The sequence below is a fragment of the Schistocerca serialis genome, chromosome 5, assembly GCF_023864345.2.
Source record: "Schistocerca serialis cubense isolate TAMUIC-IGC-003099 chromosome 5, iqSchSeri2.2, whole genome shotgun sequence".
NCBI lineage: Eukaryota > Metazoa > Arthropoda > Insecta > Orthoptera > Acrididae > Schistocerca > Schistocerca serialis.
The window spans coordinates 417,786,180-417,812,093 of record NC_064642.1 but is presented as its reverse complement, the minus strand read 5'-3'; the positions used below and the strand labels follow the sequence as shown (position 1 = coordinate 417,812,093).

The window sequence follows — 25,914 nt, the reverse complement described above, 5'->3', positions numbered from 1 at the left end:
AATGGAACACATCCACGTGCTGACGTTGACCGAGGACAAATGCAAACATAAGTAGACTGTACACCCGTCATTCCATCAATCACCGTCAGTTGAAGAGTTGTGTGAGCAGAATGTACACCAATGAAGAGAAGGTAGAAATGCTACTCATCTATGGGGAATGTAAGTTAGCAGAACAGTAATTGCAATCAATACTGTTTTCTTATCTACGGGTACATTTAGTACAGTAGTTTAGCCCTTTATTTAGTATTTAATACTATTGTACAGAGTAGGCATACAGTAAAGGCCGACCCTTAATAACTATACCTGTTCCTAATTTCGTGGTTAGCTGAAATTGAAAACAATGTAGAGAGCAAAATTGGAAGTTCTTCCACTACGTTTGACAATCACACATTGATTTAATTTTGAACCAGGTACTGCCATTGAGTCTTTTCTTGAAAGTGTAACACTGGACACAACACCAATTTTTCAAAAGTGTATGATGACCCTTGTGGAATTATTAAAAAAATATTAACATTCTGAAAATTTTGACAGATGCATTCCTTACTCCATGTGTTCACTGATAATATTCTTTTGAATTCATTGAGTATAATTGTTATAATGAAGCTTATCATCATCATCTTCTCTTCAGGTATTAGGCAGGAATTGCCCGTTACGGTACCCATCTCTGTTGGGGTCTTCCTTTGTCTCTTCTCCCATGGCACTTATTAATTTCTTGCCTTTAAGGGAACACACACTATCTCTCTTCATTCTTTGTAGATGTTCGTTCCATTTTCCTCTGTAATCTCGAATTTTATCATTGCTTATTTATTTTTATATTTTATGTAGCAATATCTACAAACTCATTTCTTCAGCTAGTTTATGTTATACTTACTTCCAAAAGTTCAAGTACGTTTCTCTGTCTGTCTGCATCTGCACTAGTACCATGTTAGCTTCACACACAAAATATTGTATTTTATTAAATTTTTAAAAGTAATTTTTCAGTTTTTAATACATTTTACAGTCTCTTGTACTGTTTTCTCTCTATCTTGAGCAAGGTGATTTACATTTTCAAGTCCTTTCACTGCAGTTTACCACACATGCAAGAAATTTTGTACATATTATCTTTCTCATAATAACAAGATCACTATAATATGGAAATTGGTACTGCAGTAAGAAGCAGACTTTCGAATTTCAATATTCAATAACTATTTGAAATATGAAGTGGATGCAAAACTAGACAGATTTTCTTAAATATATTTATTAGTATTTCAAGTGTGGTCAACTTTATCCACCATGAAGCAAATCTCTGGGAAAGCTTCACACTAGTTATTTCTTTAAATTCTGCTTGGAGATTTAGTAAGAATTACTTTGATTTGTCTCTGTTGTAGTCATTTTTCGCATCATCCTCCTTTACAATATGGTGTGGTTTTAGAGCATTTTTATATTTGAGAACGCTAAGAAATCAAGTCACATAAGTCTAGGAGAATACAAAAACAACAGAACAACGTACATCCATTGTGAATAAATAGATGCAGAAACAATGCATTCTAGATACACCTACACAGAATAGCCAATGGTTCACTAGAGAATCTTTTAGGCCTAAACTGAACTAAAAAGCAGAAGAATGTATGCTTCTGATAACAATGCTACATTCCATACTGATGTTACTTCTCTCATAAAATTATTTTTGTAAATACATTTTTAGAAACACCTATACTGTATCTCACACTTTAGATTTAGAGCACAATGTCAGCAAATGTTTCTGGGTAAAAATTGACAAGTTTTATTGATTTTTTTCCCAAAATGAGAGTACACTCAGTAAATTACAGAGCTTGAAAATTCTCACTTAAGATAAGACTGGAGAACATGAACAGATACTGTCCATAACAAAAATACTCATGCACATATTGTTACTACATACTATGCACATTTAACTTTGATATGGTGATGCATTGTGACACGTAGATATCAACTACTACTACTAATTTCTTTTAAATGAGTGCTCATTCAGTATTACAAATTTTAATGGCGTTTTTTTCTTATTCTTATATTTTAAAAATAAATAAAAATTTCTAATCATTATACACTAGAATTTTCTCAATTGTTTTACTAAAACGTGAAAAGACATTAAGGACTGTACAGTTCCAAATTATACAACAAAGATGGTAAACACAGCCAAAGTATTTTTGTATACTGTTAATGTTTATGACTGAAAGTATTTGACACAAAGGATATTCAAAACATTACAAGTCTACATGAGTATTCTGCAATGCACTATTTCAACAACATGTTCTGCTTTCTACAGTCTCTGCAAGTTACATGTAATTACTTGGTTTGACCTATTTCAGTTCTGAACTGAAATGGGCACACTCTTATAAAGCAAAATGGTAGTGCAGAATGCACAACATTTGTTGCTTATTTGTCTTCAATACTAGCTAAAAGAAATACAATCATGGGACTTTCTCAATATTTCATTAACAGCAGCCTTATACTAAAAAGGACCATCACTGCCATTAATGGCACATAATGTCAAAGCAAATTCAAATATGAATACAAAAGACAGTATAAATTTTAATAGTTTATGCAGCTTACAGAATATTGCATTGTAGTAATGTGCAAAGATTGTTCTACATACATATTCATATGTAAATCCTTACAGATGAAGCCTAAATGAAACACACATGTGAAATATGCTTTTGCAATATTTCCATGTATATTTTTTTTGGTAATTTGAACTGTACTAGAAACAAATACTATGCAATATAAGAAACAATACGAAAAGCCATTCCGGTGAACTTTACAAAACAGAAATACGAACAGAACATGTTTTAAGTTTATTCCACATTTTTCACAAGGAGCACATACATAAAAATATTACAAATAAAGCCATACAAAAGGCACAAAATTTTTAAGACAAATATTAACAACAAAATTATCAAACACACACAATTAAAATTAAATGAGCAGTGCCAAAGATTTCAGTACTAGAGCTGAAACTTTTGCCTTTTTATTACAAGTTTTTTTTTTTTGAAAACTTCAAAAAGCTGCAAGTAACTACATACAAAAAACATAAAAGTAAATGTTTCACTGTCATTATGCACTGTTCCCGCAACACACCATCTGAAAGAAGAACCTACTGATCACCCTTTTTGTACAGGTGACCTATGCAAATATCGAACACTGTTCTTCCTACACTGATCAGTACCTTCAACAATAGTGTGTACGCTTTCAATGACGTTCCACATACACAAAGTGCCTGATTGTATTCCTACTGTAATGTAGCAATTTATGGTTTAAAACCACATTTGTCAAAGAACATACATTACTGCAAAATTAGAAGTTGGTCTCTTCAGTAATTTGTTATCTTTAACTCACCACCACAACTATTAAGTTGTATCACAGTCATCATCTAATGCAATGCTGACCTCAGTTTTAACATACTGTGGTATAACAAGAGGTGTCTGGGCATTGAAAGCATCAATAGCAGTCTCACCACTGCTGACAGTATCAATCACAGAAGTGATACCTGTTGCAGTGCTACACAGCAAGTTTGATTCAACTCTTTCAGGCTTGATTGCTTCTACTACTGGCATGACAACAGCAGCTGGTTGAGGTGAGTCAGCTGGCGTAACATGGAAGATAGAACCCCTTCCAATTGTACCTTCAGATGTGACTGGAACCTGACCATAACTTGGACTAGAGTCATCAGTTTCTTTGTAGAAATTAGCATGCAGCTGATTCGTTACAACAGCTGGGACAGTCTGAACAGGCAACGGATGAGACATAATTGGTGTTGGTGTTACAGACTCCTGTCCCATCTCTTTCTTTACATCTGTTTCAGGTAGTCTTCGGGTGCCCACACTGTATAACAACAAAATACAAATATTAATTTTAGAAACAAATTCAAAACTTTTAGTACCCACACACAACAATTTTTTTAAAAAAGAAAAGTAACAATGATATACAGCAGCATACGCAAACCTCTGTCATATTATCATACAACTCCAAACTTACAAATCTCTGTCCATGCCCTATACTTTCATCAATCAAAAAAAGTAGGATGGGGCAAAACTGATCAACTTATGGCTGTCACATTTCCTTTTTAACCAGAGATTTAACTACCAAGGGTGCACTTCATTTGTAATTTCAGCAGCATGTCCCAAGTATAAAAAGACAGTGACATTCATCCAATATGCTACTAATATGACAAGAAACTATATAAAAATAAACATCATTAACACACTCTTTTTGGATTACAATGACTAATACATTTAAGTACAGTATATTCAGAAAGAATGCAGGTACATGAATTAAAATTGATGAACTAAGAAACAATACAATTTTGTTGGTTGTCACATTTTTCTTTGAATACTGGACGGATCTGTTCATTTAGAGAAAAAAAAGTTGACACACAATAGACACTCCCAGGCAAATTATGTGTTGTTGTTACTGTGGTCTTACACTTGAAGATTGGTTTGATGAAGGTCTCCATACTAGTCTATCTTGTGCAACTCTCTTCATTTCTGTGAACTACCACAACCCACATGCTTTTGAACCCATTTACTACATCCAAGCTTTTATCACCGTCTACAATTTTTACCCCTTCCCCCCTCATTTCATTATCAAATTGAGGATCCCTGATGCATGGAGTGTTTTATCAACCAGTATCTTCCTTTAGCCAAGTTGTGCCACAAATTTCTTTTTCCTCAATTCAATTCTGCACCTTCAAATCTTCATTCTTCTGTACCATCACATTACCAGAACTTCTATTCTTGCCTTGTCTGAGCTGCTGATTGCTCTAATTTTATGCCCGTACCAAGCTACACTCCATACAAATACCTTCATAAAAGACTTCCTAACACTTAACTTTATATTCTATGTTAACTAATTTCCTTTTTCCAGAAACTTTTTTTGGCTATTGGCAACCTGTATTTGATATACTATTTACTTCAGCCATCATCAGTTAGCTGCTCAAATAACATTCTTTTATGGTCTCATTTCCTATTCTCTCGCATTGCCTGATGTAAATCAACTACATTCCGCTACCCTTTTTTTGCTGTTGTTGGTATTCACCTTATAACCTCTTTTCAAGAGAGTGTTCATTCCCTTCAACTGCTCTTCCCAGTCCTTTCCCAGCTCTGACAGAATTATAATGTCATCGGCAGGCCACAAAGTTTTATTTCTTCTCCTTGAACTTCAATTCTCTCTCCAAATTTCTCCTTGGCGCCCTTATTCTCCCTCACTTCTCAAATACTACTTTCCTCTCACATTCTTCCACTCTTATAAATACAGTCTGGTTTTTGCAAAAGTTGTAGATAACTTTTTGCTACCTGTATTTTATCCCCACTACTTTCAAAATTTCAAAAAGTGTATTCTAGACAAGATAGTCAAAACTTTTCTATAAGTTTACAAATGCTATGAAGATTTTGTAACATGTTTGCTTTTCTTCAGCCCGCCTTCTAAGATAAATTATAGGTACAGTATTGTCCTGTGTGTTATTACATTTCTCTGGGACCCAAACTGATCTCCATTCGGGACAGCTTCCATCAACTTTCCCATTCTTTTATAAATAATCTGTGTCAGTATTCTGTACCCACAATTTATTAAAACTGATAGATAATGGAGAGACAGTGAAGGTTTTGGGCAATTGGTAAGAAGAGTTGGTCAACAAGAATGAAAAATTTTTCAGTAGCAACACCATAATCAGTTGCAATGGGGCACCCAAGATTGTTGGGTTCGTGGATTTTGGTGTGCATGAAAGATGGGTATGCAGGGTGTTAATGGGGTGGAGAGGGAGATGGTATCAAGGAGGCAGGTTCCGGGACGAGCCTAAGGATTTCAGTGGGGTTCTGAGATAGGATCACTATGACAGAGTTTGTAAATGGAAGAGTCAGACAGTTGGGTGAAGCCTTCTATCAGGTAGTCCCTGCAATTCATCACGACACAGCATGTAATGCAGTCTTAAACAGCTATGACCAATGCAACAGGGTGTCACAAAAGTAGGCACTATAACACTGTCAGGGCTGGTGAAGCCTGCACACAGCAAAGGCGATAGGGAGAATGTGGGAGAAGATGCACATGGACAAAACAGGAGAGACAATGTACACGTAAGTTCTAGACAGTAACAAAGGAACACAGAACACAAGGTTTAGGTATAATTTTGGAAATTTTGAAAGTAGTGGGGATAAAATACAGGTAGCAAAAAGTTATCTACAACTTTTGCAAAAACCAGACTGCACTTATAAGAGTGGAAGAATGTGAGAGGAATCAACTGGTGGCTCCTGTTTTGTCCATGTGCATCTTCTCCCATGTAGGACAATTCTGATAGAATGTAAATTATTTAGGAATAAAGCAGACCACTCACCGAATAGCAGAAGCATTGAGTTGCTGACAGGCACACAGAAAAAAGATGTAAAACACACTAGCTTTCGAGATAAATTCTTTGTCAAATTGGAGCCCCCCTCCTCCTCCCCCACCACACACCCCTGCCTATGTCCAACATTGTACCCACTGGACACACAATGCCAGGATTTACTTACGCAGTGGGGCTACAGCGCGACGGAGATTGTGTCGAGTAGGGTGTGGGTGGTTAGCAGCTTGCAGTGAGTGTGGCAGGTGCTTGGACTAGGCAGGTAATGCATGGGTAGTGGAGAGAGTGAGGTACAGTGCACGTTGAAGGTGATGTCAAGATGTAGATTGGATATTGGATGGGGATGACAGGGTAGAGGAAAAGGAAACTGTTGGGTGGCAGGTGTGAGAACAGTGGGACAACACAGATTGAGGCCGGGTAGGCCACAGGAGCAAAAGATGCATTGCAAGCATAATTCAATCTGCACGGTTCAGAAACAGTGACAGTGGAGGGCAGGATCCAGATAGCCCAGGTTGCAAAGCAACGATTGAAATGAACACGTTGTGCCACTGGGTGGTCAACTTTGTTCTTGGCCATTAATTCTGGTGGACAGCAGTCTGGTTGTCATATTGACATAAAAAGCTGAGCAATGATTGCAGCGGAAGTGGTATATTAAATGGCTGCTTTCAAAGATTGCTCTGCATCTGATGGAGTAAGATAAGCTTGTGAGAGGACTGGAGTAGGAAGTGCTAGCTGAATGGATTGGACAGTCCTTGCACAAGAATCTTCCACAAGGATACGATAACTGTGGCATAGGGGTGGGAATGATCTTGAGTAGGATGTCCTTCATTTCTGGGCATGGTGAAAGATACTCAAAGCCCTAATGAAGGACATGGTTCAGTTGTTGCAGTACAGGGGGGTGTGGGCTGACAAAGGAGGTGCTCCTTTGTGGCTGGTTCTTGGGGTTGATGGGAGGATTAATGGTGTGTGAGGATGTGGCATGGAAATCCTGTTTGGAGACAAGGCTTAGGGGCTAGAGCTTGTCTGTGAAGGCCCTCATGAGACCTTCAGCATACTGGGCAAAGGAGTTCTCATCACTGCAGACACTGCTGTATCCTCTCAGCCACTGGGCACCCACTTGCAGCCCCTCTTCCTACATCCCCCCCCCCCCCCCCTCTATCCACCCCACTCAATAAACCCACACACCACCCAGTCCACCTGCCAAAAACTAGCTTGACAAACGATTTATTCCACAAGCTAGCAAGTTTTCTTTCTCTCTTGTGTGGGCACCTGTCAATGACTCAACATTTTTGCTATTTGTTCAGCGATCTCCTTTACTCTTAAATTATTTACACCCCACCAGAAATTTTTTACATAATTACACCATCCTTCTTAAAATTTGAAGATATTTTGCCATCTCATGTATATTGCATACAAGGTGGGATAGTTTTATCATGGCTGGATCTCCCAAGGACTTACACAATTCTGAGGCAGTATTGTCTCCTCCAGGAGATTTATTTTGACCTATTTCTTTTAGAGCTCCGTCAAATTCTTCTCGTAGCATCATATCATTCACCTACAACATCACTTTCTATAACATTATCTTCAAAAGTTACTCCTTCTATGTATTCCTTCCACCTTTCAGTCTTCCCTTCTTTGCTTAGTACTGGCTTTCCACCTGAGCTTATACCATTTATACAGTTGATACACTTTGTTCTTAGGTTTCTCTTAATTTTCTTACCACTGAATCTATTTTGCTGCAGTCCTGGATGCCTGCTTCTAAAGCCTTGGATTTCACATCTAGTCATTCCTGCTTTGCCAGATTGCACTTCCATTATCCTTATTTCTTAGATGTGTCTATTCATTTTCGCTAGCTTCAAATGTGTTTTCATATTTACTCCTTTCATCTGTAACATTCAATCTCTCATGCATTATCCAAGGCTTTTTACTGGGCCTTGCCGCTCTTCCTATCCGATAATCAGCCACATTCACCATTTCATCCGTCAAGAGCACTCATCATTCTTCTTCTATTGTCTTCCTTACCCTTATTTCAGTTAACTGTTGCCATGTGCTGCTCACTTTAAAGCTCTCAACAACTTCCTGTTATTTCAATTTATACAGATCCCTTCTTCTTAATTTCCAACTGGGTTGTTATAATTAAATAATGGTGTTGCAAGTGCTGCAGTGTGGCCTGCATACACTGCAGGACACTGGAACATTGTAGGTATGTTCACTAGTCGGAGCACTCGCAGAATATGCTGAAAAAATATTCCCACTTTCTGCCACCAGGTGAAAAAATGGTGCTGTAAGCAGTCAGAAAGTGAAATGTTTCCTGTTTTGACGTCAGTATGCTGTTTGTCACTTGGCGACACATGCTGATTTCTTTTGTGAAGTGACCATTGGTGTAAAGGATTAAAAAGGTTGAAGTTTTACATATGAAACACAATGGCTGTTAAGAAGAAAGATCATGCACTGTTGGAAAAGATTTTTTATCAGAATGGCAACAGCAGCAGCACCGCATTGCGTAAATGCGCCAACAGAAACATCTTCAAAGGTCAGTAAATGGACTACAGAATATGATCAAGATATTTGAAGAGCCAGGTGAATTAGGTAGTGTAGCAGGAGGATGGAGGAAGCTGATTCTCATGATAGTTGATAAATAAAGTTGCTGTAGTTATAGCTAACTGTGAAGCACATGCTTCAAATTCTGCAGCCAGTTATCAAGCTGATGAGAATTCTGTCTCCCTGGTCAATAATTCCAAAGATTTTGTGGCACATTTTACCCTGGTATTCCTACAAGATTTAAAATGTCCATCATGAAGTCCCAGGATTTGCTGTGATCTTGAACTCTGTCTTTTGCCACACATAGAAATAGACGACAGGCTATCTTTAGATGGACAAGGCACATTTCAATCTGCACAGTCCGTGAAAGCACAGAACTGTTGCATATGGAACTCTACTCAATCACATATTGTGCAGAAACAGTCACTGCGTTTAGCTTACGTGGCTGTGTAGTGTGGTTTCAGAAGCTCTTTCATTCTTGGTCCGTTTTTCTTTGAGAAGATGACACCTCGCAGGCCAGTTAGGTGTACAGTGACACCTGCACATTATAAGAACTTCCTTGTCCAACACGATTCCAGCTTTGCAAGAACCTAACTGTGTCCATACCACTATTTATATGAAAACTGGCTTTCCACATCTCCCAATCTAAATCTATGCGATTCCTGACTGTGGGAATGTCTGAAAGACTGTATCTATCAGGGGTGTAGCTGGACTCTTCCTGGACAGGACAGCATATGATGACGTCACTAATTAAACCAGATATGCTGCAGTGCCCTGTTACAAATCCAGTATGTTACAGAGTGAGGAGACCATAATGAACATAAGTTATAGTTTGTGGCCATATCCTAATAAACGTCCCAGGACCACTGTAATTACGTGTTTGATCGTTCCTCCCCTTTTCCTGCACGCACACCACATTTTGACCGCTTACAGCACCAGATTTTCATCTGTTGGCAGAAATGGGAAGTATTATTTTTTCAGCATATTCCCTGAGCCCATCAATCAATGAACATACCTACATCTTTTCAGCATCATCTGATGTATACAGCTCACACTGCAGCACTCAGAACACCGTCAGGTTAATTATAGACACCCAGTAACTTAAAGCTAAACAAGCACCACAGTAGTATGAGTTTATATGCCAACTCTCTCCAAAGACGGCTAAGAGATTGAAAAAAGGTATGGCGAGGAAAAAAAAAATTATTCGTATAGTTAAAGAAGAGGAAAATTTAACTGTGATGGGGAAATTAAATTTGATAGTAGAAAATAAGAGAAAATGAGAAAAGATAGGGGAAAAGATAGGAGAATATGGACAGGTGGGAATGAATGAAAAAGGTACCCCTTGGTAGAATATCACATGCAGCATAATTTAATCAACACCAACAGTTGGTTTAAGAATGAGGAAAGAAAGTTGTAGACATGGAAGAGATTTGGGGACGCTGGAAGGTTTCAGATTGATTATATAATGGTACGACAGAGATTTGATTTCAGAACCATATTCAAATTGTAAGAAATTTCCAGCGACAGTTGTGGACTCTGGCCATAAGTTATTAACTGTAAGATTAAAAAAGAAGAAACTCCAAAATGTCTAGGAAATTAAAGATATGGGACCTGGATGTGCTGTACGAACCAGAGGTTGTCTAAAGTTTCAAAGGTCATATTAGACAACAGTTGACTGAAACAGAAGAAAGAAATACAGTAAAAGACAGATGGGTACCACTGAAAGATGAAATGTGAATTCAGCAGAAGGTCACACAGGTAAAAACACAAAGTGCAATAGAAATTCTGTGATATCACAAGAGATATTTTTAATGAAAGGAGAAAATATAAAAATGCAGTAAATGAAGACAAAAGGGAGTTCAGACATCTAAACAATGAATTGATGGTAAGTGCAAACTGACCACACAGGAATGGCTAGTGGACAAATGTTACACCTAGAGATGCACGTAAAACTAGGAGAAATACAGATACCACCCACAGAAAAATTAAAGAGGCCTTTGGAGAAGATCGAAGCAGCTGTGTGAATATCAAGAGCTCAGACACAAAACCAGTACTAAACAACGAAAGGGAAGTTCCAAGACTGAACGAATATAAAGAAGGCCCCTAGAGCAGACATTCTTTCAGAACTATCACGAGAGCCAGCTACGACAAAATATTCCACCTCATGTACAAGATGCATGAGACAGGCAAAATAGCCTCAGATTTAAAGAAGAGTAATAATTCCAATTCAAAACAATGCAGGTGCTGACAGGTGTGAATATTACCAAACTATCAGTTTACTGACACAACCTATTTACAGATGAGTGGAAAAAGTGGCAGAAGCCAACATTAGGAAAGATCACTTTGGGTTCCAGAGAAATGTAGGAACACGTTACATGTGAGGCAATACTGATCCTATAACTTACCATAGAAGATAAGTTAAAGAAAGGCAAACCAATGCTTATAGCATTTGTAGACTTAGAAACAGCTTTTGACAATGTTGAATGGAACATACTCTTTGAAATTCAGTAGCTAGCCGGAGTAAACTACAGGAAGTGAACGGTCATTTACAACTTGTACAGAAACCAGACAGCAGTTTATAAGAGTCAAAGGGCATCGCAGTAGTTGAGGAGGGAGTGAGACAGGGTTGCAGTCTATCCTTGACATTATTCAATTTGTACACTGAACACACAGTTGTGGACGAAAAGAAAAACGAAAGAAAAATTTGAATAAGAAATGAAAATTCAAGGCGAAGAAATACAAACTATGGTGTTTGTCATGGACAATGCACTCCTGTCAGAGACAGCAAAGGACTTGGCAGAACTGTTGAAAAGAACAGATATGGACTTGGAAGCACAATATAAGATGACCACTGAAAACTATGTAACTCTAACCCACAACTAGAACATGGTTCAAACAAATAGCCAGGCCACCAGGAAGTCATTCATCACAATAATTAACTTTTCCACCACACGCAAGTTATTTACTGTTAAGTAATGTTGCAAGACATATATACTTGGATTACTTGAAAAACAAAGCTAGCTTTAAGAGACTGCTTAATTCTGTAACTGTATATAAATGTAATACCTTAAATCAATGTAACCTGCAGTGTTTCCACAGGGTGGGCTTGGAAGAAATGGTGAATTTCCCTCTTCACCATCACAGCTGGCAACATCAGGTAAATTTTTTACTAGATCTTTCAGAAAATCAAAACGACTTTCTGACAGAATACACTGTTTCCTGTAAGGCAGATCAGAAGGACAAAAATAATTTAATTCTGAATTCAATTGCATGTACACAAAGGAGACACCAGTACTGCTATTAAAGTCTATTTTAAATAAAAAGTCAAATTACTGTTTCTGAACATGTTTCTTGAATTTATTTTTAGCTTGGGTCATAGCATCAATGCCCTACAACATGTAAGCAAAGATTCAGAATGTTTCCTTCTGCACTTGCTCCCTGTAGTGTCCATCAAATGAAACAGTACCCTCATGGAAGCCATAAGCATTTTTCAAAGTGAAAATGCACCAATAAGAGCATGGCCATGAACAAGAGACTACTGTGATTTATCAAACGCAGAATTGTACTGTTAGAACTTAAACAAAATTTCAGTGATTTGAGAGTCTATACAAAGCAGAAGAATTCATCTACTCACAGCAATGCTATAAAGAATTTATAAAGAACTCTCCCTCTTCACCACATGCTGCTTCTGTGTACCCATTAACCACCCCAGCCAAGACCATTATTCACTGCATAAGCCAAAAGTTCTCTACTCTGTTGTTTAAGCAAAACCTGGCCTAATTTGTCCAATAGATTAGCCTCCTTTGAAATGCTATTAAATGTACTTTAAATGTGCCTGTCGGTGGCTCAATGCCTGCTCTATGTGGTAAGCAGCAATCTACCATATTTCAATGTTGTTATTCAACCCCACAATTTCTATCATTTGATTTAGAGTAATATATTACGTTGTATTTGGTTTGGTCATAAGGATCTTTTGGAAGACACTGACAGCTCAATTTTAATTCCCACATCAAAATGAATAGGTTTTGTACTTGATTGTTCTTGTGATTAAAATACAGCCTTCCTTGTGGTTACAAAGGATGCTTCATATCTAAGACAAAGGTTGGATGAAATCATTACTATCAAAATGAGCTCAGTCAGCTGAATAGAAATTTTTTTTCTCTTGGCACATTTTTATCTCATTAACATAAATTACCGAGTTATCTCATTTTTATTATTTTTATAGGAACTTGAAATCCTGAGCATATGTGGGCAATTTAAGGTCAAATATTTGAAGAACTAAAACTTCACTCATATCTGTTTCAGCATTGATAATTAAGTGTTTGGCCACTAGAGAGCATCCACTCCTACATTTGTAGCTGGTGGTCATGTTTTGGTTGAAGTGGTTACCACTAGTTATCGCCTTTATTGTGCACAGCTTTGGATACACGATAACAAAACATGTGCTTTCTGCCTCTGTCTTGTATCATTGTTTAGCCTGTGCAACAGAAAATGGATCATTAAGAGATCCTCAGATTGACTTCTAATTTTGTGGCTCAGAAAGAGAAGAATGTGATGTCACTTTATTGGAGACTGAAAATAAGGACAGTTGTCACATGATTGACAAGTGTTTGCTAGTGGTATGAGATAACTATGTTTACTGTGCTCCACAAGTTCCATCAAAATTTTCGTTCAAAGGGAACCATAGTGAAATACAAATTTTGACCTCATATCTACAGAAAAGCTAAAAAATGGCTAAGTTTCAGGATATTTTAAACAAAGTGCAGTGCACAAGTATATTCGGTATTTTATTAATGGTGATCTTCAAAAAAATTTAAATTATTCTGGGGTTAACAGCTATCTTTATAATTATGTCCATATATAATGTCATTCATTAATAAAAAAAAAAAAACACTATTTTTGGAATATAATTTGTAAAAAAATGAATACACTGGGGATTTAAGGCCATCGCAACAGCCACCTATGGTCTCGTGACCAGAACCTTCACCACTGATGTCCATACTTTGAATGTCAAGTGTGACTCGTTTCAGTCATTACACCCATTCTCATCATATTCACCTACAGTAAGTAGATCTATGTTTTATAAATGCACTTGTGGAAGAATGAAAATGAGAGTGAAGTCTAATGTGTGTTGCATTTGATTTAATATAACAGGACTATTAAAGATTCCAGATGAAGTCTTTTGTTTTACCTACTAACACTAAGGCTGGGGACACTATGTAACTAACGCTATTTCTTATAATAGTGTATATAATACCAATTACTATCAGCATGAATAATGATGTCTTAAACACTTGAAGAACACAGTTTTAATGCACAATAACCATTTTCAACCAACAAAGTAACAGTTCAGTTCAGAAGCTAAAAATAAAAAAAATTAGGCTAATAGTAAAACGCACATAAATGAGACATATAATTATTACAATACATCATTCACTAGTGAAGAACCTGACACAACCAACAATGTTAGCTGAACAAGAATAACATGACCTGTGAATTTCAGGGAGCTAATGGATAGGAAAAACACACAGGGGATAGGAAAAATATAAAGAAAGTGATTTATCTTAGCTATCTGAGAACAATACAAAAACCACAAAAATTTTATGTTCAGAAACAAGCAGTTGACAGCACACAATATAAGCATTCCTAATCAATTTCTCAATATAGTAAGTTTGCAGTCACACTTGACAAAGTGCAGATCAATACGTGTTTCTTCTAATACCTAACACTATTCTTTATCATTACACTAACTTAAATAATTATAGCAAGTATTGCATAAAGTTAATTCAATCAGGAACCAACAAGACAGCAATATACTTACATGTGAGATGGACTCAAAGTCTTTGCATTTTTAGCACTCGTAATTTCCATTGCCTTTTTGAGCAGAGATTCTACAAAGAGCTCCAATGTTCTGGGTACAAGAGTTAAGAAAACATGCTGAAGAAAACTGGATAGTGAAGTTCGCCATTTGTTACGTCTAGGTGTTGGCCATAGATAGCTGGTTAGTTGTCAGAACCACATACAGTGCTACAGTTCATACCAAGATCAGCTTAACAGTGATAGGCAGTTGAGGATGGAAAGGAGTGGGGAAGGAGGCAGAAGATTTTATTGTTTTATCACTATGCACTAATGCAATACAGCCCTGTTAGTAGCAGCCGTTCAGTTCTATACCAAGTACATTTATACATGCACATGCAGTACTGAGTTTACTTAGCAGGATCCTAGTAGTCTTAGCTAACTGAGCACAGAAGAGAGGGTATGACCAAACAGGTGCTCTAATTGGTAAATGGAAATGTCGTGTGGCTAGGGCCTCCCGTCGGGTAGACCGTTCGCCTGGTGCAGGTCTTTCGATTTGACGCCACTTCGGCGACCTGCGCGTCGATGGGAATGAAATGATGATGATTAGGACAACACAACACCCAGTCCCTGAGCGGAGAAAATCTCCGACCCAGCCGGGAATCGAACCCGGGCCCTTAGGATTGACAGTCTGTCACGCTGACCATTCAGCTACCGGGGCGGACTCTAATTGGTTATTGCTATGGTAGCTGTCCTGTAAACAACTACCTGTACGTCACTTTGTTATTCCAATCGAAATATAATTGCAGAATGGCTGGTCCATGACATGGCTGCTTTCAACTGTGGCCCTAACCTTCACTGGATGAGAAAAAAGAGAATGAACTAGAGTAGGAAGTGATGGGGGTACGAAATTGGGAGGAGGAGTGGAATAGGGTTAGATTAATGGAGACATACTTTTGCTCCACAGAGCCATAGTGAGAGAACCTCACAAAGTTGAATTTGTCAAAATACAAGAATATATAATGTACAAAAAAAGCTCTACACTAATGTTCCTACACAACAAGTAAAACAAATCTTATGTTTTCATTTTTGAGAGAATACTGAAAGTCGAAACAAACATGTAACTTTTTATACACTAAGGTAAACACAATAATTCCTAGTATGCTGTAGCTACATATCATTGGACAGAAAGCAGTTTACAAAATTTATTTACACTAATTACTTCACTAACTAACTGAAGATGAAAAGAAGTAAGATTTTACATAATCCCCACATTATCTGATATTAATAATAATACTTAACAACATATGCATCAACTGCTTCTATTAAGAAATTCATCAATTGAGTACAAAGGGTTAGCCACCAATAACTCCTTTAGGCTCCTCTTAATTTGACTTTATTAGTAGCTAAACATCTATGGTTGCTGAAAAGTTCTTGAATGTGTGTGTTCTTGAAAAATGGATACATTTCTAGAGCAAAGTAAGTGAATTCAAATCTTGTTGAAGATTATTCTTATTTATTGTTAGCACTAATTCCATGAACTGAGCTTTGAGGTAAAAAAAATAAAAATAAAAAAAATAAAAATACATTGCGAAGTTGTAGTTATAGTCGCTTGTTGCTTGAACTGACCTTAATAGAATGTTCTCAAGTTCACACCACAAATAATCCGTATTGTTTGCTTTGAGGCATGGAAAACTTTATCTTGACTAAATTAATCACCCCAAAAAATGATCCTTTATGACATTTTGGAATGAAAGTGTGTAATGTTTGGTAGTTTTTCCTACTTTTACATATCACTTATGCCTGCCACAATCTACACTGGAAGTAAATACTTGTTTAAGTGCTTCAACTGTTCTGTGGTGTGCTCCTCCCACATTCTGTATTCCCACAAATTAGTCGGACTTTTTGTGATGTCACTGTCAGACACCGCACTTGCTAGGTGGTAGCCTTCAAATCGGGCGCGGTCCGTTAGTATGCGTCGGACGCGCGTGTCGCCACTATCAGTGATTGCAGACCGAGCACCGCCGCACGGCAGGTCTAGAGAGACTTCCTAGCACTCGCCCCAGTTGTACAGCCGACTTTGCTAGCGATGGTTCACTGACAAATTACGCTCTAATTTGCCGAGACGATAGTTAGCATAGCCTTCAGCTACGTCATTTGCTACGACCTAGCAAGGCGCCATTATCAGTTACTATTGATATTGTAAATAATGTACAGACAAGAGCTATGTTCAACATTAATGGATTAAAGTTAAGTATTCTACCAGTTACCTCCTTTTTTCTAAGTTCTAATTTCCTTGTCCTGTTCCAGACCTCACGCCAGCCTGCGTGAGCTTAAACGCGTGCCTTTCGGCTTCCTCTCAATTTAGTGGATTGGTCTCCTGCCAATCCACAACACTTTTCTACGTGCTTATTGTCATATTTTAGACAAATACTGGGAGAAAACTCCCTTATAAGTTCAGAACTGTGTATAGTTTTCAAGCCCAGCATTAAATTAATTGAAACAATGTGCAAAATATGTCATGATTATTTAACACTAGTGTATATGCTCGAATTAAGGGAGCAACAAAAAATGTTTCAGAGCTGAAAAAAGTCTGAACACAATGTAATGCAACATCACTACAAAATAATGAACTACATATGGTTTCTACAACTGAAGGGAATAAAACCCCAATTTTTTTGTCTATGTACGCTGAAACTGACCCAACAAGCAAGTGAATAAAAACAATCAAAATATTTCTCATGTTATATTACGTCAGAGAAATGAGATGAACTGCTTGCAATTCAAATAAGGCAATGACACATTAACAATGACGATGACAATACAATCCATTATCTGGCACATAACTGTTCAAAGGGTGTGTTACAGACCATTTACTACCAAATGTATGACGGAGTTAAAGTTAATGGTCCACAAATGTGGAACTGATCATTTATTATCAATTCACTTGTCTTACTATTTGAAAAAAAGTATAACACAAACATAACCAAGGTCGGTTGCCAGTGTGCCTTTCCACTGCATGAATTTTATACATGACATGGATTCATAAGATCTCTTAATGAAGGTGAGGAATGTGATCCAAGGTCAGCAGTCTGTGAACCACTTATTATGGCCACAAGCAATCATTTACCTAAATTGGCACAAATGCACTATGATGTTGCTGTTGCTGGGTGTGGCTTCCCAATTAAACACAAACGCTTCACCTGAAACCATGGCTGAATTCAAAGATCACATATAGGATACTCAAAGGAAGCATGGAAAGAAGACTAGGGTTTAATGCCCTATTGACTACGAGAGCATGAGATACAGAGGGAAACTACAGCTGAAAATTCCCACCACAAAAATAAGAGAAATTATAATATTTATTCATAAAGAGAACATTAACCAGCCAACTTTAAAAGACCAAAGTACACAAGAAATGCAGCACCTAGCAAAATGCCCCACTATCAATTACACTTGCCTTTGTCTACCTCATTATGTTACTACACCTTGAACATTACACAATTTGAATAATACTCTTCAGGTACAAGGGGGTCATCGATTGACGTACTTCACACACTTATTAACAGCTTACAGCACTGCCAAGTGACTTGATATTTCTGATTAGAGCCTGACTGCAATCTTTTTGTTCAAATTTTGTACTGTCCTGTTGGGAGAGCAGAACCATAAAAGAAGCAATTTTTAATTAAGTCCAACAACAGAGAATGGAAGTTCTGGTATACTCTGGTAGTTATTTACTTTTAAAATAGAGTGGCACTGTGCAAATGTTTCATTAATATACTTTCAGACCTGAATAATAATAAAATTCTGAATCAAATGTCTTAAGGAATACACTAACCTAAGTGTTGATTCACTAAGAGATCAGTGACAAAGTAATTTTAAAATTAAGAAATATTCAATGTTAAGCACCTTCATGATTAAAAAGGAAAGGAAGATATGAAGATTCAATGCAGGAAGAAATACAGGAATATGAAAATTGGATCACCTATGATGACTTTAGCATTTTCTATTCTAATATTACATCAGTATTTGAATTTTCATCAGTAGTTATGTTTTTACCAACCTTCTACTCTACTGTGTGGGTAAATAAATAAAAACTAATAACTTCTTTTTTCAGCCATTAGTTCTCCTTGGTTTCTTGCACTACTCACAACTCACAATTTAAGAACCTCTTCCTTGTCTGAGCTTCACATTGCACTTTCAAGCTGGACTATAGCAGAGCCAGGACCACAGTCCTGATCATGTCCAGCTGCAGTCACAGCAGTGTTTCGCTACCTTATAGTCTGGCAACATGTCCGTTTTGCATGATAGTTTCAGCTAAGCAATGGAAGACAATAAATGAGGCAATGCATTTTGTTGAAACTGAAATCACTTTCTTTTTTGCTGATGTTACAAATAGGTCACAAATTACGAGGTTAGAGTCTGACAGCACAGCTGAAACTGCTGCAGCAATTAAATTTATAATTTTAATAGTGACACACAAATTATCTGGTTGTGATTAGATTGGACTGACAGTTTCACTTACAAATATTAAATTAACAATCTTTGTTGTGACATATATTTCACTGTTTCTTCTAAAAACACCACAGATTAATGAGATTTGGTTTGGACCTAACACACAGGTTAAATTTGATTAATAATCTCGGCTGTGAAAATGTCTGCCTGTTATTTCAGAATGTGTTACGATTTTGGAGGTTGTGATATACTGACGTGAGAATGAGACAATATTTCTTCGCCCCTTATTTCGACAAACATTGCCTGTCTGCTGCTGCTCTCTCATTATCTGTGTAAACACAGCAACTGACGTGAAGTTCCAAGTTATCCTGTGTCTAGGAAGTGTTAGTACAAAAGAAAATGGCAAATCCAATTGTGGTTTATCCTAACAAAAAACGGTTTGATATTTCACATGCATCAACTGTTTATCTATGGTTCCAGTGATGAGGAATATCTGGGATCTGATGACTACCACTGACAGAGAGACCTTAGTATGGATAATATACCTCATTAGACACTGCTAAGTTGTAAGTTCATTGCAAAGACATCAGATGTTCAACAGACTTAAATAATCCATTTGCTTGTAAAAACTTAAAGACTAAGCTGAAAATTTACTTTATGTAACTATAGTTTTCTTTATAACTTACTTAATTCATTATATATACTGATTACTGTCTCAGTAACATAATCTGTTTAAATATTTCCTTAGTGAGCACAAAGACCTCAACCTATTCTTTTATAGACGTTCAGCATCAGCAACCAGATAGGAATTTGGCTAATCAAAAATAACATTCAAGACGTTTTGTAAAACAGTAAAGCTTCCAAACACTTATTTCATTTCTACTTTATCAAAAACATTATTATTCAAGACATTATCATCGTGAAAAATAAACAGTAGATTTAACCTGTTTAACTTACACACACAAAGGTCAGTCCATCACGTGCATTTACAAAATTCCTGTCGTCGCACTGCAATATCATGTGTTAATGCTTTATGTGAATTCAAATCATATGCACTGTTTTGCAATTGCTGACGCAAATGATAATTAATGTGGGAGTAATCTATAAACTCTTGCCAGAGAAAAAGTCAAAAAACGATCAAGAAATATTGTGTTAGTTACTATAACTCACATTTTAAAAATGTTTATCTGACAAATTCGATATGCATGTACTATGGTTGTATTCGAAATAAAAATGTGTAATTTTACGATACAAAATTCGTTCATAAGAATAAAAAAGTAGCCTACCAACCAGGAAATATTAAAATATTTGTTCAATTTAAAGAATTACACGTCAGTTGTCCATAAACAACAAAGGATAAACAATGCAAAGGATATAGATTATGACAGGTACGGCTTGCGCCACTTTTCCCACTTCTTCATCTGTCTGCATGATCTTCTTAATACGACCCTATAACATAAACTGAATTTGCATCTTTTTCTTTTGTTAAAGAGAAAGGTAAACATGTAAACAATGAGGTTACAGCACAGTAAGAGCACGCTTTTACATTTATTTTTTAACTACATGATTGACGCTCTGTTAAAACAAATGTCTATTATTAATCATAACATAGTTCACTTAGATTTTAAATCTTTTGAATAGGTATCTATGTTAAGCAACTTGATAAATAATTTGGAAGTATGTTACAGTTGTGATCTCATGGTAAACGCGGACAGTTAAATAGTTTTCATTAACAAGTATCAATGATTTGTTTTGTAAACAATCAACATGTTTACTGCTTACCGCAGGAAACCGTGCGTTGTACTTTTTCTTCTTCGTTGGCATTTTGTTTGCTTGATGTTCAGTACAACACAATAACCAAGTAGATCAAAATACGTGTAACAAATCTCACCAATTCTCCTAAACTCTCTCGATATCTCGAACATATTTAAACATTCTGACCATAGATTCTTATAAACGTACAACTTCCTCGATATCTCGGATGTATGTTTACTGATTTGATGTGAAGCCTCTCGATATCTCGAACAAGCAGGAGTCGCACTCATGCACTGCGTGTTTGAGAGAAGAAAGTTTAGTGTGTAGTGAATAAGAGTTAACCACAACATAACATGACACTTTTTTTTTTTAATAGATTGGAAACTGATCAGTGTAGAACGACGCTGCCCTTAAAAACTTTTGTAAATTTGGGTGGTGTGCTAGTAGTTATCCAAAAGTGACTGCACGATGGGTGCCGAGAAACCTGACCCTGGATCACAAGAGTGCAAGAATTGGGAATCAGCCTCGATCACTTGACGACAGAGAGGGAAATAGGTTCCTATTAGGAATTATGACAGGCAATGAGAGGTGTGTGCCCCACTTTATCCTAGAATCTAAGGCTGTCTCAATGACGTGGAACGCCCCCATTGACGAACGAGGAAAAGATTCGAAGTGTCACACTAGTTGGAAAAGTTTATGGCCACGCCGTACTGGGACGCGAAAGGTGCGATTCTCCTTGATTTCTTCCAGCAAGGGGCCATCAGTGCGGAACACTACTGCGATACCCTCACACAGAGTTGGTCCGCCATTTGACGAAATAGACCAAGGGCTCTGGAGTGAATGTGTTGGATAACAACGCAAAACTACTTACGGCCAAGATTCGTCGCTTCGGGTGGTAAAATTTGGATAAAATGGCCTATAGCCCCGATATTGCACCAACGGACTTTCACTGGTCCCTGCATTGAAAGATGCGCTCTCGGGACTTTAGTTCCAAACTAATGCTGAGGTGGAGTGGATTGTGCAACATGTCCTTGCATCCCAGGGCACCGAATTTTAACAGAGTGGTTTTTTAAAACTGATTGCTCCGTACGACATATGTCGATGGCGACTACGTCGTAAAATAGTGCAAGGTGTATAGGTCATGATGCCATGGTGTATTTGCTTTTGCCGATAAGATGTCCGTGCGAAACAGTGACGAAACTTACTTTCGGAACGCCCCACGCATGGTACGAACAAAACTGCACAATATTTTAGGCTGTGTAAAGTAGTTGTAGCAGAGAAGCAATTACGGAAACTCGCAGCGTAACACTCACAAGAATAATACACAGGGGCGTAGTAGACGAAACATAACTGTACTTTGTGCTCCCCTTAATATGAAGAGTGAATATTCGAGATTAACTGTGTTGAACATTTATCGGGAACCCCTCTTGCTATTAGTGAAATGGTTTCGTGTCGTTATTTGAAATGTTACTGTTTCTGCTTCATGGCAACAGCTAATTCAGTGCAGGTATTCCATGTATACACATTTAAGGTATACATCATGGCAGGCCTATGCTGCAAAATGCAAAAGTATCTCAGAATCAGTTAATAAAAGACGTTGTTTAATAACCCTGACGGTGTTTTATCAGGGCATCATATCAATAGGCTGATGAATTACACAAAAATTGCATTTCTTTACACAAAAACTGCATTTCTTTACACAAAAACACAGTAAGCCTGGTATTGGCATGACGATATTGCATTACAGTTTAGAATCTTATTAAAAATGGATGAGCAGCTATCTAGTCGTATAGGCTAATGCTTGCTCAAAAACGTGGAAGTCTACATAACTATCTTGTAGAAGTGCAAAGAGCTTATTAAATAGCCTAATTTTATGCCCTAAAATCTTAGTTATTAATTAACTTTTACTGTGAAGTACTTCTGGGGTGATAGAAAGTGTAATCAATAAATAACACTATTCCAGTGCCCAAAGATGGTGTTCTTGCAGTGTTACGCCAAGGGGTAAATACTTAGGCCATTTTTTTCTAAAACTGTCCTGCTCTGCTGATGAGTATGATTGTGCAGAACAATCTAGCCATGTGGAACAAATGGGTGTTGTGCACATCATCACAGGTTACTAACAGCCAACAGCAGTAAAGATGAATGCTTCTGGCAAGAGACTACTTGCACAGCCATAAACACCCAGTCTGACAAAAGCAGTATCTGTCTCTTCCCATTGCACTCCCTAGGTCTTTATTAATGAAAATATGTGTGTGAGACAGACCTGCAGAATATAATTTCAAATGAAAACACTACAAGCAAACCAAAATACTGCAGCTTGGGCAAAGTCAGTCATATTAAAGAAAAGTCTTTTAGTATACTGTGTTATACATCAGGAACCTCACTACTACAGGGAACACTTCTTGTAGACATACCAGTATAGGAAAATGAAGGGGCAAGTAAATTGCATGTGTTGTGCATATGGTAACAAGACTTGGAAATCATTGGAAGGGGACAGTTTCATGTTGATGGGTAGAAGCTAACATATTCTGCTGTGGAACCAGTGTGAAGAAAGGGGGAATGAAGTTGACTCCTAGGCTATTCAGGTTGATGAATGTTGTGTTAAACAGCTCTTTGAATGCTGTTCCCCAATAGTGGACCAGGAAACATTCAAGCTTATAGTACTGGCAAGATATGTCTTAAGCTTCATAAAGCAACTTCGTGATAGTTTTGACCAGGTCATCCAGACATTAACGATTCTGGAGATTTTAATGCAGATTTTCTGTCAGGTAGTACTGATAGACTATCTCTTTGTTGATGTCAAGCTTTGGATTCTTAACCTAAGTAAAGTTCCCTTTAAGAACTGAGGGATGTAGTGCAATAGCCGTTGACAGATTCTTCGTAGACACAACCACCTTCAATGATAAGCCAGTAGTTGTTTTAAAAATGTGAAAATGATGGTCATATGTCAACAGTAAAATTTATGAATTATTTATGTATAGATTAGAGAAGAAAATGATTGTAGCATATTACAGAACCATGAACAATAATTTACACACAGTGTTGAAAGATAAACTCCAGATAGAATGTTGGGAAGAGGTTGATAAAACATGCAGTGTTTATGGAAAATTTTAATGTTTTCCTAACATCTCCATACACTTTGAGTCATGTTACTTGCTAAAACAGAGTAGGCCTGCAATTAAATAGAAGCAAAGATAAAGGACATTTACTCCGAGGATGAAGGTATCTTCTGTGAGAAAGTGAAAGTGCTACCTAATTCAGAAGACAAACTGTAAAGAGTTGAAGCTCTGTTGCTGTCAGTATAGTAACATCCTCTGGGCATTTTGCTTAGCTAGTTTTATTCTTGCGGTTTGAGGATTGCTCAGTTATGACGTGCCACCCACTCAATTCACAGCATCGCAAGTGTTGGAATGTTGGTGCCCAAACGTTATTGGCTGTATAGAGATGTTGAGGTTCACCGATGGTATTGTAATTCTGTCAGAGACAGCAAAGGACCTGGAAGAGCAGTGGAACGGAATGGACAATGTCTTGAGAGGAGGATACAAGATGAACATCAACAAAAGCAAAATGAGGATAATGGAATGTAGTCGAATTAAACCGGGTGATGCTGCCGGAATTAGATTAGGAAATGAGACACTTGAAGTAGTAAATGAATTTTGCTATTTGGGGAGCAAAATAACTGATGATGGTCAAAGTAGAGGGGATATAAAATGTAGACTGGCAATGGCAAGGAAAGCGTCTCTGAAGAAGAAAAATTTGTTAACAGCGAGTACAGATTTAAGTGTCAGGAAGTCTTTTCTGAAAGTAGTTGTATGGAGTGTAGACGTGTATGGAAGTGAAGCATGGAGAGCTGCATCAAACCAGTCTCTGGACTGAAGACCACAACAACAACATAGATGTCGACCACAATGTTCCAGGGTGCTGCTGCTGCTGCTGCTGATGGTATGTAATATGTATATCACTATCCCTCCCTCTACACATATGTTTATATAAAAATTATGTGCTGTTGTTGTCATGTATGCTTAACAAGGGTCATTGTTGTGTTTGTTGTAGTGACTCTGACAAAAGGCATACAATTTGTTGTGAGCCAGTGGATCCCTGTGAGCCAGCTCGTGCTCCAATGATGTTGATGATTTGTGACGAGATGAAGAAGCGGGATCAGAAGCCACCACCTTACCACTGATTTATTCAGGCATGGCAGAGTTTTTACATGAGTATCTGTCCATCTCTCTCTTTTTGCATGAGCATATAAGTGTGTGTATTAACTCCAGAAACTTATAGGCTGCTGTGTTGTTATTTTGCAGAAATGTTCGGCGAATTAGTGCTGCCGCATCTATCGCCTGCGTCCGCACATGGACTTTTTTATTTTATTTGCTGCAATTCACAAATAACTGAACCTAGTGACCAAATTGTGCATTTACGTAATGTGAAGTTGTTATTGTTGTAACAAAATTTTAACAATGGTGAAGCTTTAATACTTGTAAACACAAAACTAACTGAGAAATAAAAGTGCTGAAAATTAACAATTTATGTATTTAGAAGACAGGAAAATAGAAAGATATGAAAGAGTTTAGATTTGGAGAATACCACCCCTGATGCTCCCCATGAAGGAGGACCTCAGAAAGACATTGAGCCCCTCACTCCTGGCAACCCTACCCAATCAGCTACCACTTGCCATCTGAGGATGAGGACCTCAGCAGTACTTTGAGCCTCTTGCACTCAGATGACACGATTCTACATCTAGGTTAGGTACCTTTTCTTCATCTATGTCTACACTCTGCAAACTACCATGAGATGCATGCAGAGAGTACATTCCGTTGTACCAATTATTAGAGTTTCTTCCTGTTCAATTCACTTATGTTTTCTAGCATAAAATAATGCATGGTTATGTTTTTATTTGCTTCTGCTATCTATTAACTATTACTACTTGTTTAAAGTTTTGAGTGCGTCATGTATGAAGCAGCCATTCTGCTGTTCATGTTGCTATAACTAGACTTCATTCTGGGTGTTGTGTGCAT

At 37.4% G+C, this 25,914-nt stretch overlaps 1 protein-coding gene and 1 long non-coding RNA gene across 2 annotated transcripts; one reads left to right on the top strand and one right to left on the bottom strand.

Moving 5' to 3' along the window:
* Positions 1-1,738: 1,738 nt before the first annotated feature.
* On the bottom strand, positions 1,739-21,113 carry LOC126480745 (dr1-associated corepressor). Its single transcript, XM_050104025.1, has 5 exons — positions 20,924-21,113; positions 20,518-20,590; positions 14,712-14,805; positions 11,957-12,109; positions 1,739-3,840 (listed from the first exon to the last, which is right to left on the bottom strand). The coding sequence occupies exons 1-5, from the start codon at positions 20,963-20,965 to the stop codon at positions 3,366-3,368; spliced, it is 837 nt and encodes a 278-aa protein (XP_049959982.1). The 5' UTR covers positions 20,966-21,113; the 3' UTR covers positions 1,739-3,365.
* Positions 21,114-21,181: 68 nt separating this feature from the next.
* LOC126480746 (uncharacterized) lies at positions 21,182-25,410 on the top strand. Its single transcript, XR_007587464.1, has 3 exons — positions 21,182-24,838; positions 24,950-25,110; positions 25,201-25,410. It is a non-coding gene; the product is annotated as an uncharacterized LOC126480746 (long non-coding RNA).
* Positions 25,411-25,914: the final 504 nt, after the last annotated feature.